The sequence below is a fragment of the Equus asinus genome, chromosome 19 (assembly GCF_041296235.1).
Source record: "Equus asinus isolate D_3611 breed Donkey chromosome 19, EquAss-T2T_v2, whole genome shotgun sequence".
Lineage (NCBI taxonomy): Eukaryota > Metazoa > Chordata > Mammalia > Perissodactyla > Equidae > Equus > Equus asinus.
In genome coordinates this window covers 5,665,601-5,685,410 of record NC_091808.1, presented here as the reverse complement: position 1 = coordinate 5,685,410, position 19,810 = coordinate 5,665,601, and the positions used below count along the sequence as shown (strand labels likewise).

General features: G+C 46.2%; 1 protein-coding gene across 14 annotated transcripts in view; it reads left to right on the top strand.

Annotated features, from left to right (window-relative positions):
- The window catches only part of AGAP1 (ArfGAP with GTPase domain, ankyrin repeat and PH domain 1), a 559,975-nt gene that overhangs the window by 460,356 nt on the left and 79,809 nt on the right, over window positions 1–19,810 (top strand). For 8 of the 14 annotated variants that reach the window (XM_044751550.2, XM_044751551.2, XM_070489343.1 and 5 more), the window contains one exon: window positions 5,845–5,922. The exons of the other annotated variants lie outside the window; for them this stretch is intronic. In XM_044751550.2, coding sequence (XP_044607485.1) covers window positions 5,845–5,922 — 78 coding nt within the window. The remainder of the gene's footprint in view (window positions 1–5,844; window positions 5,923–19,810) is intronic. 14 annotated transcript variants of the gene reach the window in all.

Sequence of the window (19,810 nt, the reverse complement as noted above, 5' to 3'; positions counted from 1 at the left end):
TGTGCCAGACCTGAAATCTACATTACAAATTTATCATGAAAGTATATTCTGCTTCAACTCACTTCTTCTTTGAATCCCTGTTAAGAGTTGGGCTTTGGTGTCATACTGAAATACCCAATAAATCTTGGGCACACTTGAACCCTTGCTCTGCAACTGAGTATGTTTCTAGGCCAAAAGGAAAACCAACTCTCCACCTAATTGGAACTTCTGGTTTTACGGTGTATCCTGGAGTTTTTGCTTAGTTTTTATTTTCGCTGTTTTCCAGGGTTAATGGTATTTTCTGTGCGCATCTCCATTAGCCCACTAAATAGAAGCCCTCGGCAGTTTCTAAATCGTCAGAGCTTTAAAGAAGCCACCAAGATGGAAATCGTATTTGCCGTAAAGAAAGCCATTATGAGTTATTAGAAATCAAATTAAAATTTTATAATTAAGGGTCAGTTACTTATTTCAGAGTTCTATTTAGTTAGGTTTTTTTTACCTTCCACGTTCTATGGCTTCAAATTACGAAAAGAACACTAATCTTGCTGGAAACTCGTAAGGACGAAGTTCTTTTGCTTCCTGAACGTGTGTCCTATGTTTGCATGGCCTCAGGTTTTGCTTAATCCTCTCAAAGGCCCTTTTAATGGATGTTTCAATATGACTCCTCTGTGTGGTCGCCTCTAGGAAGCGACCATGATGTCAAGCCCCTTCGCAGCTACAGCAGTGAATTCACATAGTGTAAGAATCTTCGGCGTTGCATCTTAGAACAAAGAAAAACACTGCCTTTTTTAAGAGACCAGAACATTTACCGAGTCTTGTTGAGCAGATGAACACTCAAGTGGCCAGCTCAATAGAAATCTCCAGTCTCTAACCTGACAATGAAATCGCCACCCACAAAAGATCACGGGATACCGGGTGCACTAAACTGGAAGTGACACAAGACCACAGCGGCATCCGTCCCCACCCGCAGCGGTTCCTAGGGGATGGTCTGTCTATGAAGCGTCCTGGTGCCTCGGTCAGCGTGAAATGCTCTGAGAAGCAAAGCGCTGCTCTCCGCACAAGTGGCATTTCTACTGATGGCATCTTTAAAAATAGATAAATGCGCATCTGGTGTGGACAGGGAGTAGCGCTGATAAGCTTGTCATTTGGCTTCTCTAAGAGGTACACGTTTACCCTCCCCTGTATGAATGGAGATGGTTATTTGTTTCGTTCTGAGACCAGACGTTCTTGGAAATGAGTGGCACGCCCTCTTCAACCAGCCCCTTCCTCCGTGTAGGTAAAAAGATCCTGTTAGTTCTCATAATTGATTCTGAGGGCTGCAGCGTGCCTCATTGAGCCAGCCTGTTCGGTTCGCGCCAGGGATGTGATTCACGCACGCTTGCACGTCCAACATGGCTGACAAGGCTTGGACACACACCCTCACGGCTGCATCATTTTTTAATCAGCTATCTGAGGAATATTTATCTAATCAACAAAGAACGCTGTCAGGAGGAGACCAGCGGTGACATTAATATAAGTCTGTGGTCTCCCTGGACAATGATGGAGGAAGAGTTGAGGATAAAACCTTGCTCGGTCAAGCATGCCAATCGACTAAGGAATATTTTTATTCCACTTATAAAGAGCTAGTCAAAAGATTCTCATGTTGGGAATCTGCTGTCTGTAATTGGTTCTGAGGTATTTGCATTGCCATAGTAAAAAAAAAAAAAAAGGAAAGGAAATTTTAAGTCCCTTATAATCATTGCGTGAACTCACACAAAAATGTGTAGCTTCCAAAAATAAGAAGATGTGTAATAATTGGGAGTCGTTAACTCTAAATGATTCCAGCTACTCTTACTTAGTAGAAAGCCGTAATTTGCACATTTTCCCTTTCTTTCTGTCTCCTTTGAAAAGATTGTGATTGTCTGTTAGTAATTATGAGGAGTTGAGTGTATTATGCCGTACCTCATTTGGTCATCTGGAAATTCATTTGTAACTATCAAACACCTTACAGAAATGTTCTGTGAATTAACGTTTATACCAGCCTTTCTTCTCTATGACTCAAGATGGACAGCAGTTGAAACCCAGATGAGCTGGGTGACAGCCACCCCACATGCCAATCTGATGACCCACTACCAGAAAATCAGTCATGACTGAACGTGGCCATCAGTGGGGCTGTTTCAGGAAGGGGCAGTGTTACTGGACATCCCAAGTGCATATGCCAGTACACTCATCAACATTAGTATTTTGGTACCAGAGGTGCCACAATCACCTCTCTTTTGCTTTCTTTGTAGTTAAAAGACAGCCTTATAAACTCAGTTTACTGGTAATTCATATGCCAGAGGGTTCCTTGATAACTTCAAGAGGAAATTAGAATACCTTTGTTGTTACATGGTGGGAAACGTTTGTCTTATAGTTGGGGGGGTGAGTGTCTGTACCATCTTGACCCGCCTTTTTCAAAGTTTTGATCCTTTTAATCCTTAGAAAATACATTCCAAGCAGTATAATGATGAGTTTCATGTCCTTCTCTGTTTTTAATTCTTGACCATCAGCTGTGTCTCTTGTACCACCTCCTGCCATGATGTCCACATAGCAGTGTTGTGTTTAAGCTGAGGTCACGGTTCACCTTTGGGCGTTAGGCGGAGCATGCTGTCCTGCTGATGGCTTCCTTTCCCCAGGGTTGCTGACTTTTCTGCCAACCCAGATTGGGGTTCAGAAAGTTCCATGCAGTGTGCAGGCTGCAATGAGAAGAGCTCAATCTCTCACCATCCACATTTGGGCTGACAATTAGTTTGCACTAGATCTGAAATTATATGTGCTGGGGTTTTATGTCTATTGAGATTTGCATTTTGGTTTTCAAGCATCTGAGAGTGCAGAGACGTCTGCCATTTAAATAACTATGTGAGGCATTGTAACCAGTTCACAGAAGAGACTGTTGCTTCTCCAGTCCGCAAAATAGCAGAATGGAAAACTCATGGATATGAAAATAACGGTTTTGTGTGAAATAACATTAGTGACAAAATCAAAGTAAGTTAGCCTATGTTTAAAAGGAAGAAACTATATTCCCAAAATTTTTTTAATTAAAGGTACCCCCAAAAATGTAGTCTTTTGAGCTAGTCTACTTGAAGTCCTCAGGACTCACGGCCTATTCCAGAGGCCTGAGATGGGGGACACTGCCAGCATAACGGCCAGTGGCGTGTGATGGTCAATGGAGGAGGCACCCAGTGGCATCAGGTTGGCGTGCTCCTGGACCCATTTGGTGCAGTGTGTCTGCTTCCCTTCGAAGTGAATCCAGGCAGCAGCATTGCACATAGCCTGGGATTCTATCAATGCTAATATGATGGTATTTTCTCACTGAGAAGCTTCTAAACAAGTGGACTTAGAACAATCAATGCCCCAGGAGACAAATGTACGTATCAGGACCTTGGTATCAGGCAGAAGAAGTCCATTGTTTAAGAGAAAGAAAAAGGCATGACATTTTACACGTTGAAATTGATTATTTCATCAATAGGTTAATAGAAAACCAGGCTGCGAGTTCACTTCCTGCTTATGCATCCATTCGGTAATGGGAGACGGGAGTTTGAAAAATGCCGGGCATGAGGCAGGCGAGGACAGAGCTTTCCTGCACGGGAGGAGGCAGCTGGAGCTTCCCTCCCGTGTCTCGAGGGGTGCCAGCCCAGATTCGGCCTATCTATATGTAAATCTTTTAGAAAGAGGTAAGTTTTACGCTGAGTGTAGCCTCTTTGTGGCTTCTACTTTCTGGAACTTGTAAAATATGAGCCAACATGCCAGAGCTTCAGCTATTGAGATAAGGAAGCACACACTTAATTCTGTGAAAGCATCTGTTATACCTCAGCAACCTGCTAAGTATTCGTTGACCATTTCTAAGGAAACATTTGAGGACTGACTGCTGTGGTTTCCTGGGTCTCCAAGGCATGACTTGGCACTGGTGCATACCGGAAGCTCCCTTTGCCAGGTGTGGTCTTACCTGGGACAGATACCTTGAGGATCTGGAGAAGGCACCTTCTCCACCCCCGAAAAATTCCATTTAGACCCATATACCCTAGAAGGGCCTCGGTCGCCATCTGTAAATGCCTACTAGTTTAGAGATTACTTTTCTTCTTAAATTATTTTGTTGGTTTTCAGACTACAAAGTAATTCCTGGGTGTTTAGTTATAGCTTAACTTTTTCTCGTTTTAAATCAGGTGACAACTAAGTTACAGCTATTTCTTACTCTCGTCATTAATATAAAGCTTGCGTCCTGAAGATACAGTACTGTTTCACAATTGCATTTGCTTCCCTAAGTGTCCCTGTTCCTCGCATCGATTTTATATTGTCCCTCCTAACAAACCCAATATGCAGAGAAGCATTTGAGATTCACGTGAGCAGCAGAACTTCTCAGGGGGGACATGGGCATCACCCTGGGTCATTCTGTGGCCCCCAGAACTAGGCATGCACAGACCTACGCCGCACTGTTTGAGGTTGAGTATTTTGGCTCCAGCACTGAGCAGGGAAGAACAGCCAACCCATCCTAAGTCAGGAGTTGACCCTTGACTGTGCGTGCCTTGTTTCTACATCAGTCTGTGAACCAAAGGGTCAATGTTGCTTCCTTCTGTGAGCCTCAGACACACCTGTGGAAGCGCAAACACCTGCCTTCCCCAGGTGAGCGAACGGTTATCCAAAGAGAGCCTAATGGGAGGTTTGACCGGTTCCTCTTTCTGGCTGTGGAAGTTGAGAGAGACGACAGATGGGCTGGTCGTGCCTCTTCTTCGGGAAAATGGGTGACTGTGGCGTCACTGCCTATGCTGATGTGGGTGCCCATGGGGCAACCCCGTCCAGCCGGCCCGTGGATCTGTGGCTGTGTCTTCAGCCCCATTTGCCTGAAGACTTGCTCAGATAGAGCCATGCTATTTAACTGGTAGCTGTGAAACCTCTCCTGAAGGGCTGACAGGAAGCGACCTATTAGCCACAGGTGTCCACATGCCTGAGTCGATGGTTGGAAGGGTGAGGGCCCAAAGAGATGAGAATGCGTCCCTGGAGAAGAGTGTCCTTGGAGGTGGGGTTCCCGTCTCACCCCACACAGTCCCTGCACACACTGTGAGCGGAGGGCATGCTACACCCATGTTAACTGGGTTCTGCGTTTCACTTCCTCTGGGGGTAGCTTGGTATCCATCTTTTTTCTTGGATGCTTTCTTCAGTGAGCTGAGAGCTTAAGGAGGCTGTGCTCTCTGGGTTCCTGGGAGCTCCAGGCAAAGCCTCCAGCATCCTCCCTCTGGGAAGGAGCATGGACTCCGCCCTTCAGCCACAGCAACGGTGCTGGAGTTTTGCTGGTGTAGGTTACTGTCCAGATCCAAATATGTCTGGGAGGAAAAAGACTTGGTTTTTTAACAGCTCTGGGTATTACAGACCTACCTTCTGCAGCACACACATGAACTGCCAATCACCAGAATCTCTTTGGATTTGACATGCTGCCAATGTTTTGCCAAATCAAAGGGCTTATGGCTGCTGGCATCACAGCTCCTTCAAAAGATGTCACCAACCCCCAAGGAAAAGACCAGCTTTGCACTGTTGTGAGCAGCCACGTGTCACACCCAGCAGGGTGGGCTAAAGGGATGCATGGACTTCCTTGCCTGGGCATTTGTTTGATTTTGTGCAAACCTAATGACGCTGGCTGGCACGCCTCCGCCGTTCCTGAGTTCAGTGCTAACAGCGGGGCAGCCGGGGTCCCGCCGGCTGGCCCCGAGCGCCCACGTGCCTCTCGGGAACTGACGGCTCCGAGGTGACCTCATGTGCTACTTTGACATTTCTTTTCTCCCCTTTTCATTTGTATTTTTTTTCCTTTTTGTTTTCTCTCTTTCCCCCCCACCCCTTTCTGCTCTCGGGATGCAGCCAAACGCAAAGCATGGAAACTAAACCGTGTTGGTAGCCTGCGAAATATATACAGCAGCAGCAGCACCAACACTGAAGGTAACGCCACACATTCCCCTCTCCCCACCCCTGCCCGCCGTCCGTCCGTCCTTCCTTCCTTCCTCCCTCTCCAATGCAGAAATGGAAATGTGATTCGCCCAAAGCCGCATGCACCCTTATTGTGTTTGCAGAGCCATTCCTGTGGTCTTTTCATCTTTTTGTTTGTGTGTTTTGTTTTACCATTCATGTTCCTTTCAGCTTACTTAAATTTTGACCTTTCCCTTCCGTCATAGAGTAGCGATGTTTAAATTACTTCAGGAACCTATTTTCTCCTCTTTTTTCTTTTCCTTTATACATGTGGGCACTCAATGTAATATTTCCCAAGTTATTACAGTTTTTAAAAGTGTTAGTATCAGGTGTAATGATCTGTAGCCAAATACAATAGTGTGCCGTGACATTTAAGTAAGAGTCTTAATTTGTTTTGTGGAAGCATTCTCCATAATGCTCTCTGCAGCTCTAATCCAGAGGCAGCCAGGCCCGGGTCATTTGCATGGGCTGCTATTGCTTGTAAATTCAGTGTATTGTTGTGTTTCTAAAGGTCGTCTGGTGCCAAAGTTCACAAATTGACTTGCATTGCTTTTTCCACCGAAGACAGCCGGCATTGCTTTTGTATAATAGCAGATGGAGTTTTCCCCCACCTTCATTTGAACAACACAATTATAAATTGCCTCTTTTTTTTTATGATTACAAATGTCAAGGGTCAGAATTATTTTGATGCCAGGCAAAGGAAAACCACCACCATCAGCCCAAGCACTCGTAAGGGAGGCTGGCGTACAATCCGTGTGATGCAAAATAGGTCACAATCCAGCGATCTTGGTATAATAGGGGGACATTTTTTTTCAGTTAAGTGCAAGCCAAATGGGTCAAGTAATCACAAGCTCGTGCCCTAACACTAATTGACTTATTTGGGGATGATTATAACTGTAATATTTTTCTTAATGTCACTGTTTTCTGGGCTGTTGATTTTAGCGATTGCCAAGCAGTGGCATTAAATCTCTTGTAAATTTTAAATTGCACGCGATTTCTGTAAACAAGTCCCCTCTCTTCACATCCTGATCATTAACCTTTCCTGATTTATATCACATCCTTTTTTTCTTCCTTTCACAATTACTCCTGTCTGGTCGCTGAAAGCCCTGCTCTCAGCCAGAAAAAAAAAAAAATGAATCTGGAAAACAAAACTACATTTTCACGATGGCTTGTTAAAGACCTGTTTTTAATCATAATTTTCTTTTCATTCCTCAAGGGGAAACTGTCGTCTGTTAAGGTACCAATGGAGCCTGACCCCCTTGGTGTCTTCTTTCAAAGTGTTCACTCAAGAAAGACAAAATGAAAGAGAAAAATAAGAGGATTTTAGCAACACTCACATGCAATAGCATTTTTTTGGTTGTACTTTAAAGAGTATTAAATATACTCATTCACTGCTTTTTAATGTTAGTTTTTCAACTTAGGGTGAAGCTCGTTTCTGTTCCCTCTGTCCTTATCAAATATGTTTTTCTTTCGTGTGTGTGTGCATTTGTCACAACAAATTTGTTTGTTGACTTTTGGCCCTAAAAGAGAAGAGACGTGATGTCCGGTGTTACGTGGGGTTGCATACAAAGTTGGGGGCAAGAAGGAGGCACACACTTTGGCTCCTTAACCTTGAGGGCAGACAGCTCCCCCTCAGACTCACTCATGGAGCCTTCCTGGAGACCCCGGTGGGCTGCAGCTCACAACAGGTGTGACGATTTGCAGAAGTGGGGACTGGTCAGCCTCGGCCAATCAGGTAACCTGCGGCATCTGCCCTGGGTGGTGGGTGATGCTAGCTGCTCTCTGAAATCCACAAATACCAGTTAACCAGTTAGAGTTGGGGTCCCTCAGCCGACTGCCAGCAGCTACTAAAGGCAGCCCTGGGGAGATTGGAGTCAAGAATGGCCCCAAAACCAGTTCTCCCTCACGTCTTCTTGTACTCCTGTTCGGTTTCAGTTACATTTATGAATTTTCAATTAAGCAACGTGATCTTTCTTCATTTACTTTGGGTTTCGTTTAAGATGAAGATCTGTGCACACAAAGTCGATTCATATGGCTTTTAGTTGTATATTACTGAATTCATATACGTATATAAAATAAATTCTCAAAATGCCTTTCTGATTTCCAGACTTTGGACGTCTCTAACATGATCCTGTATGAAAATTCATATCCTGAACATTCTAACTTTTGTTCTAACCTGAGGCCTTGAGTGTTATACTAAATGGACCCATCCCCAAGTGGGGTACTCTGTAAAGTGTGCTACTTGACTAGTTTATTTAGTTGTACCCACAAAACACAAAACTCCAGTTGACTACAGCGTTTCCTGTGGAGAGAGCTGGAACTTGAGTTTTAGGAGTAAGAGGAGGGCCCCGCTGTGAGCCAGGCACTGTCCAAGCTGCGTGTCCATGCATTGGTGTGGTCCTCAGCACAGCCCAGAGGAAGGGTGTCCGCACCCCACTTTCCAAATCTGGAGAGTGCAGCTCAGACATTGTGGGACTTGCCTGCGTCTCAGGTTGGTGAGAGAAGGGCAGGAGCAAGATTTGAACCCGATGGTCTCGTTCCAAAGCCCTTTTTCTCTTAAGTCCACTCTGTTCTGGTCCCAGGACTGCACTATCTCATTTAATCTTCATAGTCCCCTGCCAGGTAGGTATTATGCTACAGAAATTGGGGTTTAGTCAAGTCAAGTGATTTTCTGCAGGACACATAGCTAGCGTGTTGGACGTATGCCCAGCTCTCCCAACTCCAGAACCTGTTCTCGGATCCTCATGGTCAATGTCAGCGTGGATGTAAACAAGTTAGAACTAATTAGAGAAACACACATACAAGCTTAGAAAACAAAAATAATTCTCTTCTGCTTTTGTCTGTCCATTAGGGCAACTTATCTCTGAAACCTAGATGGAAAGCTAATTTGTATATATTTTATCGTACTAATTTTCAAATCTTTGTTACTTTATAAAAATTAAACTCTTCCCCAAGGTTGGTGAAATTTGAGTTCCTTCAACAAGAATGCAACTTTAATTTTTCGATCTCAGAAGCCTATAAAGTGGAAGGTATATTCACGATGTGATTCTCCCCTTTATAGCTTCTAACCCAAGGGAAAAACAAATTTCAACACCAAGGGGCTGAGGCTCCACTTGGGAATGTCAGCTCCATGATGGACTTTTTTCTGTGAAAGAACACAGAGAACTAGCAGGAGGGGGGACCTCGTGTAGAAGGAAACAGGGAAGGGAGGCCTGTTGGCTTGTTCGGAGCGGCAGCCCAGGGCGCATTATGGAGTCCATGGGCTTGTCCTTGGGCCTCACCTTGCCCTGCACAGCTGGAGACAGACCAGGTTATCATCCACGTTGAGCTGGGTGAAGATGTGGACTCTTTCAGGGGTGTTTAAGCTCCCTTTGCTCTTATGGAAGCAAGCACTATCTTGTCTTGATAAAGCATAAATAGGGAAAAGAGAGATGTATTGGGAAATAAAGGTCGTTTCTTGGGGTGCCAGGCCCACCTGCGTTATATGAGCTGAACAGGCCGCTTTACACTGTAGATGACGCTTACACCCAAGTACTCGCCAGGTTCAGCGTTAGCCCGAAGTCCCAGTGCAGCCCTGTCTGTCGAGGTCCATTTCTGTGCATCTGGAACTTGCGCCAGAGACAACCTGTGAAACCCATTTGGAATGCCTCCCTGCGGCCACAGCTGCACAAGAGAATGGACTCAGAGGTCCCCAGACACTGTGGTCCCAAACAGGCCCTGCCGTGGAGAAAAACAAGTCTCCTGTTGGAGAACATGGGTGGCAGACACTCTGCGTGTCTCAGACCTGTATCAGTGCCCCACACGCCCTTCCTCCACTGGACAGGCAAGATGTTCCCTGTTCCTGTGAGCACACGTGAGCAGCCCTTCCAAATGGCAGGCCTCAGTCAGTGGCCTCTCTCTCCACCACCCGGTGTTCATAGTCCCAGTTCTGAGATGTCCACCTCATTCGAGTTGAGTTAAATTACAGGCACATGCTCACACACTCACAAGTCGGAGTGATGAGCCTGCCCGGGTCTCGGGTTCCTGCCGTGGCACACCATGCCCTGTGCTGGGTCCGGGCAGACAGAGAGGGGAAAGGCTGACGGTCAGCCCAGGGGATGTCAGACAAAGATCTGATGCAGAGTGAGGGAGGATAAGTTCCGAATGAGGCCCTGGGTGCCCTGCAGGTTTAGTGGAGAGCGAAGCTACATTCAATTTAGGGGTTCAGGAAAGGCTTCATGATCTATGGGACTTGACAGGACCCCTGCGACCACAGCGCTGAGAAATTTCCTGGCATCCTGTCCTGTAACTCCCTGGCAATCCCTGAGGGAGATCACATCCTCCACATTTTACAAAAGGAGAAACCGAGACACAGAGAAGGGCAGTCAGGAGCGCCAGGAAAGCACAGTGGCATGTGGAGACCAGGCTGGGCATTGGGGTCGGAGCCACAGGCTGAAGCCCGGATGTGGGCTCAGCAACGAGCACGGAGTACTCTTGGGCTTCAGCGGAGAGGTGTGGATGCCCCGTGGGGCCATGACGCTCAGCAGACAGCCGTCACCACCGGTGGGGGACAAAGGCTGCTCTGCCCTAGCAGGTGTGACAGTCGTGCTGTCCTTCTGAAGGACTCCCTGCAGTGTCTGGTCCACCCCGAGATGTCCCAGCAGCGTTCCCAAGGCTCCGCGTGCCCGCGGGGCCCACCCTCTGAGGCTGCCTTCCACACTCAGGCGGCGTTTTTCTTCTTCTAAATCATTGCACATGCTGTCAAACTTGGATTCTGGATCAGAAATTCTGCACACCTTGTGTTTGTGAGCGGCAGTATAGACAGTGGTTTTGAGCCCAGACCCTTGAACCAGATAGAATTGGTCCAGTTCTTGCTCCTCCATTTCTTAGCTCGAACCTTGGGTCATGGACGTGCCCTCTCTGTACCTCGATTTCCCCATCTGTCAACTGGGGAGATGACGCCCGCTGCACAGGTTGGGAGGAGTCAGTGAGTTAACAGAGATAGAGGCGCGGAATACAGTGCCCACACCCACTGCTCTCCTTGCCTAATGTCAGGAGTGCCACAAATTGTCATTCAAAGAAAATTCAAATGCTTGAGCATCATTTGCATAGCGAGGAGCAGAAATTCGACAAGAAATGTTTTCCTGAAAGTGCAAGAGGAAATTTAAAATCAAGCTTCTTTTTTTCCCAGACTTTTAAAACTAGCTTTCCCAGTCCCATTTACCATCATCCTCAAAAGAATCATCAGATGTGGAAATTTGGCTCTGGAATCAGACATGCCTGGATCCGCTCCCAGCCCTGCCACTTCCCAGCTGTGCGAATTTGGATGACTTACCGCTTAGTTTTCTTTCTCTAAAATGGAGACCATAAAACCTACCTCGAAGGATAATTGAAAAAGAAATTAAGTGAAGCCAACGACGCCCTTCCTGCAGAGCTGGGCACATGGCAAGGGTGACCACGGTGGTTGCTGTTAAATTGTTGTAAAGACTTAATTAATAGGAAAATAACTCCAAGACCACACTCTGTGTGGAGTATCCACGGAACCATCTTTAGGCCTGTTGAAGGTATCCGTTCAGGGCAGAATCAGCCAAAGCAGGCCCCGGTCGGTGATGAACGGCACAGGTTAAGAACTCATGCAGATAATTTCAGATTTGAGAAGCCCTTTCATGGGAAACAACTCAGAATTGACGTTTTGGGGAAAGAAGCAAGATGGCTTGCTTTTCCAGCCCTCGACTTAAGGATGACGGTTTGACGGTCATCAGAGCATCAAGCAGCACTTGGAGAGAAGACCTGTGGGCGGTGAAGGGCTCCGAGGGGGGTCTGATGAACCCACATGCCCGTCTCGATTGCCACCCTCAACTCGAGAGGAAGAAGCTCTGGGCCCACCCAGCATGGCAGAGCCCACATGTCCGTCTCAGGAGAGTGGGGACTCTGAAAAGTGATGCATACTCTAAGTTAGTGTGAGTAACATGGTAAACAGACAGAGGACTGCTTAGTAACTAGATAAATTACAACAGAGGCCTCTGGTTTTTCTTTCTCAACCAAAAGCTTGGTCCTTGGGCTTTCAGGGGCTGCCTGGATCGTGAGCAAGAGCCAGCAAACATGTGAACACATCCACTTTCTGCATCCTGAAAGGTTTTCAGTTTGGGATCCGATTATTTTTTTCAAGAGCATTGTTTTAGGCGCTCTCCTTCATTTAAGCAATGCGTGGCGCCCTGCGGTCTGGAAGCCAGAGCTAACAGAATGGAGTTTCTTGACGCCTGGCTCTCAGACTGCTCTCCCAGCTCCTTCGAGTGTGTTCCGAAAATAAAAACCTTTGCACTTCCTGAGAATGCCCCGTGACAACAGTTAGCAGTAAGCATTCCTAACTTTGTGACCTCCCTCTGGGGACTCGCTCCTTCACAGAATTAATTCTGCTCTTCTCCTGAATTAAGCCACAGTCCGACACCTCTCTTGGACTCTGGGCTAAACAAAGATGTTTGCCAGATTCAGAGCTTGCAGAAATATTTACCTGAGAACCATGAACTGCATGTGTTTATAATGACCAGAAGTAACGACTTTTTGCTTTTTGTTTAAAATTAACTTCTCAAATGGGAGGAGGGAGTGTTCTTATATATATTATTTTTTTTGCCATGGGTCTTGGTTCTGCACAATCCTGGACCATATTCTTCAGGCTTTCCTTCACATTTATCTTTTCCTAAAAAATGGGAGAAATATTGAAAATAAATAAAAATGAACTTTTTATGTTATGGTGGGTTTGGGCTGAAATCTTAAATATGTGTGGTTTTCATCATAATTGAGTAAAATATCTAAACCACATGCCTACTTAATATATGCTTTGAAAGCAGAAATGTTGATTTTATAAAACGTATGGCTCAAAAAAATTAGCATAAAACCCTGGGCTCTTTATGCTATAGCCTTGCATTATCTCATAGATTGCAGTAGACCCAGAGATGTGGCAAATAGCAGATACGTTCCATCTCAGTTTCCAGGTTTGGTAAACTGTTAGTGGCTACCTGGAGAATTGTGTTAGGCAGGATTCTGAGGCTGCATCAGGCTCTTGGGAATCAGGAAGTTCTTTCCTGGCAAAACAAGGGGAGGGACCACACGCCTTTGTCATCCCAGCCCAGCCTGGCGCCTCCCTTGTAGATAAAGCTGAGATCAAAGGGTGAAATGGTCTGCTCATGGGCTCCCAGTGAGTAGATGGCAAAGCAAGAAAGACAGGAGAGCGGACACCCAAACCTGAAGGACATGAAGAAAAGACAGCGTGGAGCTTCAGGCAGAAAGTGCGAGAAACCTGTTGCTAATACTCCCTTGTTAATGAGAAGAAATGACTTGGCCAAAGGTTTCAGTTGCCGTTGACATATTCATCGGGGTCCTGTGGTGGATCCTAAGACAAACGTCCTTAATCCTCTAACAACAGAAGTCAGAAGTGGAGAGGACGGCTGCTTCCGGGCCAGCCTTGGCTATCTCACTGTTAGGTCATTTTTAAACGGTGACCCCCTGGACACCTCTGGGCTATACGGATCCTGGACTCATATGGGCCCCCTGTGCAAGTGAACATGTCTGTCCTCCATACTAAACATTCGTCTCTGCACAGTTTAGATGACGCATTTTCATCACATTTGTCATTAAATATGTCGAGAAGGACGCTTGGCCTCATGGCTAGGACTGGTCCTCAGGGGTCTGGGTTCCAGGTGTGTAGGGGAGCCGGGAAAATGGACTCAGATTCCTCATCCAGCCAATGAGCACCTTGGAGTGAGCAACCTGTACAGACACGTGGAGCCCTTCTAAATTCAGAAGAGAAACAAATCTGCTCGGCGTCATTGTCCGTGTTGCCCCGGCATCTCACAGACCTCTTGGAGCCATGGTGCCTCGGTTGGGCCCAAGCGCCTGGATCCTCTTGGTCTTTGCAGAAGCACAGTGCCACCGTTCCATCCCCTGAATCCACCAGTGAACCAGAGGTGCACCTCTGTCCGGCTCTCCTCCCCTTTCACCCGCTGCCCCCAAAGGCCTCCTTGTCAGATGTCTCCTGCTCCAAACAACTTCCCAACGTACAACAGTGGCAGCTGCTTTGGGCTCTTTAACCCTTTGTCTGCTAGGATTCTGCAAAAATAATTGATGACTGATTGGCCCATTAACCTTTAAAAAAAAAAAAAGTTTGACAGCCCAGCCTTGTGTAATGAGAAGGGATTCCTTGTGAAATCAGCGCGATGGCTGTGTTGCTTGCCCCTGAGGAGGCAAAATTAGCCCCGTGGGGCCTCGTCTGCATAGAAACTGGACGCAATTAGTGTAATATCCGGTGTTATTAATGTCGTTTGGAATAATTGGGCAGGTTGATTTCGACAGGTTCATGGTGCTAAAATACTATTATAGTGGACCTTTCCACAGCTAACCGTTAAACACGGAAAACTGTTTAATTCCCTGTGAGCCCAATCACAAAACTTTATGAAACAGCTCAGCCCTGGAATGTCACGCTGGGAAACAACGCCGTTCTTTATTTCAGGCTTGGGGCGTGGTGGCGCTTTGAGTTTTCATTGTCGAGGGGCTGGGGGATCGCGTTGTGCTGATCACGTGTGCGTCTAAACACTAAGGAACACGCCTGTAGCGTGGATGTCATCAGGACTTTCTGCGTCCGGAATTCTAGCTTTACAGAATGAACGAAGCATAAGCCGCCGTCCTCGTGTCTAAGAATAGGTTGGTATGAGTAAAATGGACAGCAACGGCACGTTCTCACCGTCCGAGGCTCATGCTTCACGTTTTCAGTGAGGGTGGCAATGAAGAATATGGCCCAGTCTGTCTTTTCTGACTGGTTGGCCTCATGCTTCCCATTATTGTTTTTATCGTTGTTTATCTAGTTGCTGATAACTAGAATAGCATCACAGTATCACTCCAGGATGTGATGGAATCCTGGTCCATCGGTGATTTGAGTAAGGCTGTGTCATGGGATAGCAGTTCTTCTGTGAACCTGAGGAGGAACGTGTTAATGTTCTGTCGTACAGAAGAAGGGAAAATATTGGGGTCCAGAAGTCTCCTAGCTGTTTCCTTAGTGAGTGGGAATTGTCCCTGCAATGATACAGAAGTGGAAGCCAGCATTCGCGGTAGAGGTTTACCGGGTACTGAGCTCATAAGATGAGCAGGCATCACATTGGAGCTTCCCACCAGGCATAGGTCCCTTCTCCGCTAGATTAGTCAGGACTGAGTTTGGAAGTGACAGAAGCCCGGTTTAAAGAGGTTTCGGCAGACTGGGAGAATAGGTTGGCTCGTGCAACCAAGTGGAGGGCAGACGGCTAGAGGTGGCTGCAGGAATGCCTGCCCCCAGGAACCTCCCATCCCTGCTTCGCTCTGCTGGTCAGCAGCATCCTCACCTGTCCACAGGTCATGGCCTGGGTAGCAGAGGTTTCCCCTCCTGTGGAGGGGGCAAAGCCACCTGCACCTGTAGGCTGTGTCTTGACAGATCCCAGATAAGAGGAGAAGGGGCCCCAACTCACATATGAAAACCTGGAGGACACTTGATCTTGTGTCCCCTACTGGACCAGATCTGAGTGGCCAAGAGCATCACATGCTCTGACTGTCCTGGTGTAGAGAGGACCATCCCTCCTCCCATGCTGGGCAGTCACTGGCCACAGAGCCGGACACCTAGGAAGATGGCAGCTGGAAAGTCCCTGGCTCATGACTACCACATTATGGCACCGTGTCACAGGAACCTTGATGACAGCAGTAGAAAGGCTTTCCAACAGCCAGTCCTCACATCCCTCAACATCCTCCAGATATGACCCGTTAAAAAGAAATACGATGCTAGTGACAAGCTGGTTAGAGATTTCTGGGAAAACTACTTTTAAAAGATCCCCCACCTTGATCCTCTGATATCAGGAGTAAGGGAAAATAACAGAAAGAGTCACTGGGAAGTGGGGAGACCCTTCCAGCTCCCATTAGACACCCTAGGGGAGCTTTTTTTTTTTTGGTGAGGAAGATCAGCCCTGAGCTGACACCTGTTGCCAGTCCTCCTCTTTTTGCTTAAGCAAGATTGTCCCTGAGCTAATATCCATGCCAGTCTTTCTCTATTTTGTATGTTGATTGCCATCACAGCATGGCTTGATGATCCGTGTAGGTCCACACCCAGGACCCAAACCCACAAACCCCAGGCCACCAAAGCAGAGCACACTGAACTTAACCCCTACCCCACTGGGTCAGCCTCGCGCTTTTTTTTTTAATGTTAGTTTGTTTTTAAGAAATGGAGAAAGAGTGCTGCTGGTCACTTTAAGAGAGGAAAATAAGTGAGATAACGTCTGTAAAGTCCTAGCATTTTTCCTGACACATAATTGGAGCCCGGTAGTATTTTTGTATTTATTATTCCATGCAATAAATTCATTACAAAGAAAACTAAGTATTCCTTCATGAAGTGATATGTAACATAATTAAAAATACAATTGCTCTATAATCCTTGTTTTTTTTTTTTTAGTCTTGGCAGGCAGACAAGTCATATAGCAGATAGGATTCAGTTCTGAAATTTTCACTGTGTCTGTAGGTATTCACATGTTACCCACCATCAAAAAAAAAAAAAGCCACACAAAGACAGGATCCTGGTGAACGCATGATGTGCTGAGCATAAGCTGGATTCCATTCGGTGATGGTAGTGTAGATTGCTTCTAGACTCATGCACAGATCTTAGGCCCTTCCTCAGGAAGTGAGGCCTGCCAGCTGCCCAGCTCCTTATAAAGACATCTTTGCTAGAGCCTGAAATCCTAAAGAAGGCTCAGTAGCACCCTGGTGGGACTGCATCTGCACTGAGACAGCATGGGGGGTTCCCTATCTTCTCCACGGTGGGCTGGACCCCACTCCAGGTAGCCCAGGTGTTAGCAGTCGCAGTTGAGCAAGGAGCCCCATCAGTGTGGCCCACCTGGGAGAGGCTGGCTCAGGTCAAAGGCGCCACTGCCTCTCTGATTGGGAGCCATGGCGGGACCCTACATGGACAAGACTGGAGGGGCATCTTCTGCCTCTGCTGGGGTCAGGCTGAGCCATTCAGTCAACACACGAAAATTCCCCAAACAACTGGTGATCAGTGTCCCCGAGCTCTTGCTCAGACTGAATAGCCTTGCATACAAGTCCCAGTGTTCCTACCTGTCCTGTCACTGAATCCCTTCTCTGTATGTGCCCCATACACCTTAAAAACAGGCAACACGCACACGGATTGTCACAGTGATTACGGAATTTAGGATTGTACCACACTTTGTCACTGAAGTATTGGCTGTGTGTGTCTGGATGCACGTCTTCATTATTTCGGTAATTGTGTGCCTTTCCAGGTCACAGTCATCCCATAGGACACCCCGTCTAAAAGGAGAACTGTCCCAGATGGGTCGGATTGCAGGTGTTTGTGCAGTTGGTTCTTAATTGGGGCGTGAAACTTAGTTGTGCCTTCCAGGGTCCTTCAGGCCTGTTCTTTGGGCTCCCCTTTCCAATCCAATCCAATCCAATGCCTTTCCTTGGAAGCTGGGGTCCAGTAGACTCGAGTCACAGGATGTCCTGCATCCCTTTGCTCTTTGCTCCGTTGAGCCTTATGGGCATTTCATCAGAATCAGCAGACCCAGCCAGGGTTTCATCTTCCAGGAGAGGAGGTGTGAAACCGCGCCAGCCACTTTCACACCCTTTGGTTGATCTATCACCTCGAAACGCACTGTGGGGTCCTCTCTTTACCACCTGTGACTGCAGGTGCCAAGTGGTCCTTGACGTTGTGGCTTTTAGGAAATTGTCTGCCTTATTGACAATTCTTTGTAGCTCTCTTTCCCTACCTCACTGATGGAGGGAAATATGTTTGTAAACAGATGTATTTGAAGATGATGTCTGTTTGATCATAGTCTACAGAAGTACAATTGTTTCATTATATTGGTCTTCTATCTCGCCCATTTACTAACTGCTGTTATTTCTCATAATTTGTAGATTATTTGGGATCTCCAATGTAAATAATCACATAGCCTGTGAAAGACGATTCCGTGCCTTTATCTTTCCAGTCCTTAGACCTTTCATTCCCCTGTGTTGTCTTACTGCACTGGTGTTTAGGGTTGAGCGAAGGCTGATACGGTGGGCATCTTTGCCTGGAGTACCCTTAACTGATGTGAAATGATTGCTTCTCACATTTCATCCTTAAGAATTATGATGCTCTGGGTTTGGAGAGGTACTCTTTGTCCAAGATAAGGGGGCTCCCTTCTATTCCTAGTTTGATAAGAGATTTAATCTTATTTATTTTTCTTATTAACTTTTTTCCCCCTTTTCTGGTTAGCAAGTTATCCATTCTGCTTCTTTTCTTATAAAGGTTAACTCTGATATTTTACCAAAACCTGAAGTTACTTCTTAACTCCCCTGTGGAATGGTTGAAAGTCCTACAACATCTTAACTCCGGTGTCCTCACCTCCACTTATTTCTCTGGTATTTTGTACCTTCCCCACATTAGACATTATTATGAGTAGTATTTGATATCATTTTTGTTTAGATGTATCTATGTATTTATCTATTCATTGCTCACCAACCCTGCTAGCTCTAAGCCTCTTTCTAGAATCTTCTGAAGTGTATCTTTTGGTAGTTCCTTTAGTGAAGGTCTATTGATAATGAGCTGTTGCCATTTTTTTGTATGAAAAATATCTTTATTCCACTCTTGTTCTTGAAAGAGCGTTTTCCTGGATCCCAGTTCTAGACTGACATTATTTTTTCTCAGGACTTTGTGGATATTATTCCTCTATCTTGAAGCTTTGTTGCTCTTGAGAAATCTGTCATCCTTGTGACTAGCATTTGTTTAAGAGCAGTCTGCCTTTTCTTGCTTCATGTTCTTAAGAGCCTCTCTTTGTCTTCAGTTTTCCAGTTTCGTAGACTCATGGTATGGTTCTCCTTGTCATAAGCCCTCTTGGTAAAGGTTGTGTTTCCTGTATCTAGACCTCCACATCATTCAACAGTCCTATAAAATTCTCACTGTTTGGCTGGCAGTTAGACGTATGTTATACCCTGCAACTCTTCTCTACACCTCATCATTTCTTTCATATCATCCACCCTCCTTGTTGTCTCTTCTGCATTTTAACTAGTTTCTCCAGATCTGTCATCCTGCTCAACAGTTCTCACCCAGCTCCTCTTTTAACCCATCCGTGGAGGGTTTTGTTTTTTTTAACAATAATTTTTGGAATTTCCAAAAGATCTACCATTTTTTCTGATCTGCCCTGGTCAATTTCCATGGTCTCCTTCTGCTTGAAAATTTAGGTGATTTTATTTTTTTCTTTCTTTAAACAATTCACCCATGGTTATTTTAAATTCTGTGTCTGTAATTCTTTGATCTAAGTCCTCTGTCCTGTTTCCTGTGTGTTTGGTGTCTTTGGTTTGGGTTCATATATGGTTGATCTTTGCCTGTGGAATGCTTTTGTTCTGAGAAGGTGCCAGAAGCCAAGGGGGCTTTGCAGACCCAGAGCCCCTGTAGCTCCATTCTTTCCAGGATTGCTGGATGTGGGACTCAGGTTTCTCTCTCCCACCTTATTGTGACCTTATTCATTTTGCCACCAAAAGGGTTCATCCCTTAGGATAGTCTTCACTTATGCAGGTATTCAGCGCTTAGTGCTCACAGTTCTGGTTTCAACTCATGGGTTTGATTTGGATGGGGAGAGAGAGGGTGGGCTTAGGGCTTGGAGATTCCACCTTCCTGCAGTTCCAAGAATGCAATAAGAAGTATGTTTTGTAGGGAAGGTCCTTCCACATATCTTGTCTGCCATATTGTGGGGCAGTCTGGTTGGCAGGAAAGGCTGGCCCACACCACACACAGCCCTGGAAGCCAAGCCCAGGCCAATGGAGAAGTGCTCACGTGTTGGTGCAGGGGGCAATAGTGCAAATCTGTTGCACAGTAAACTCT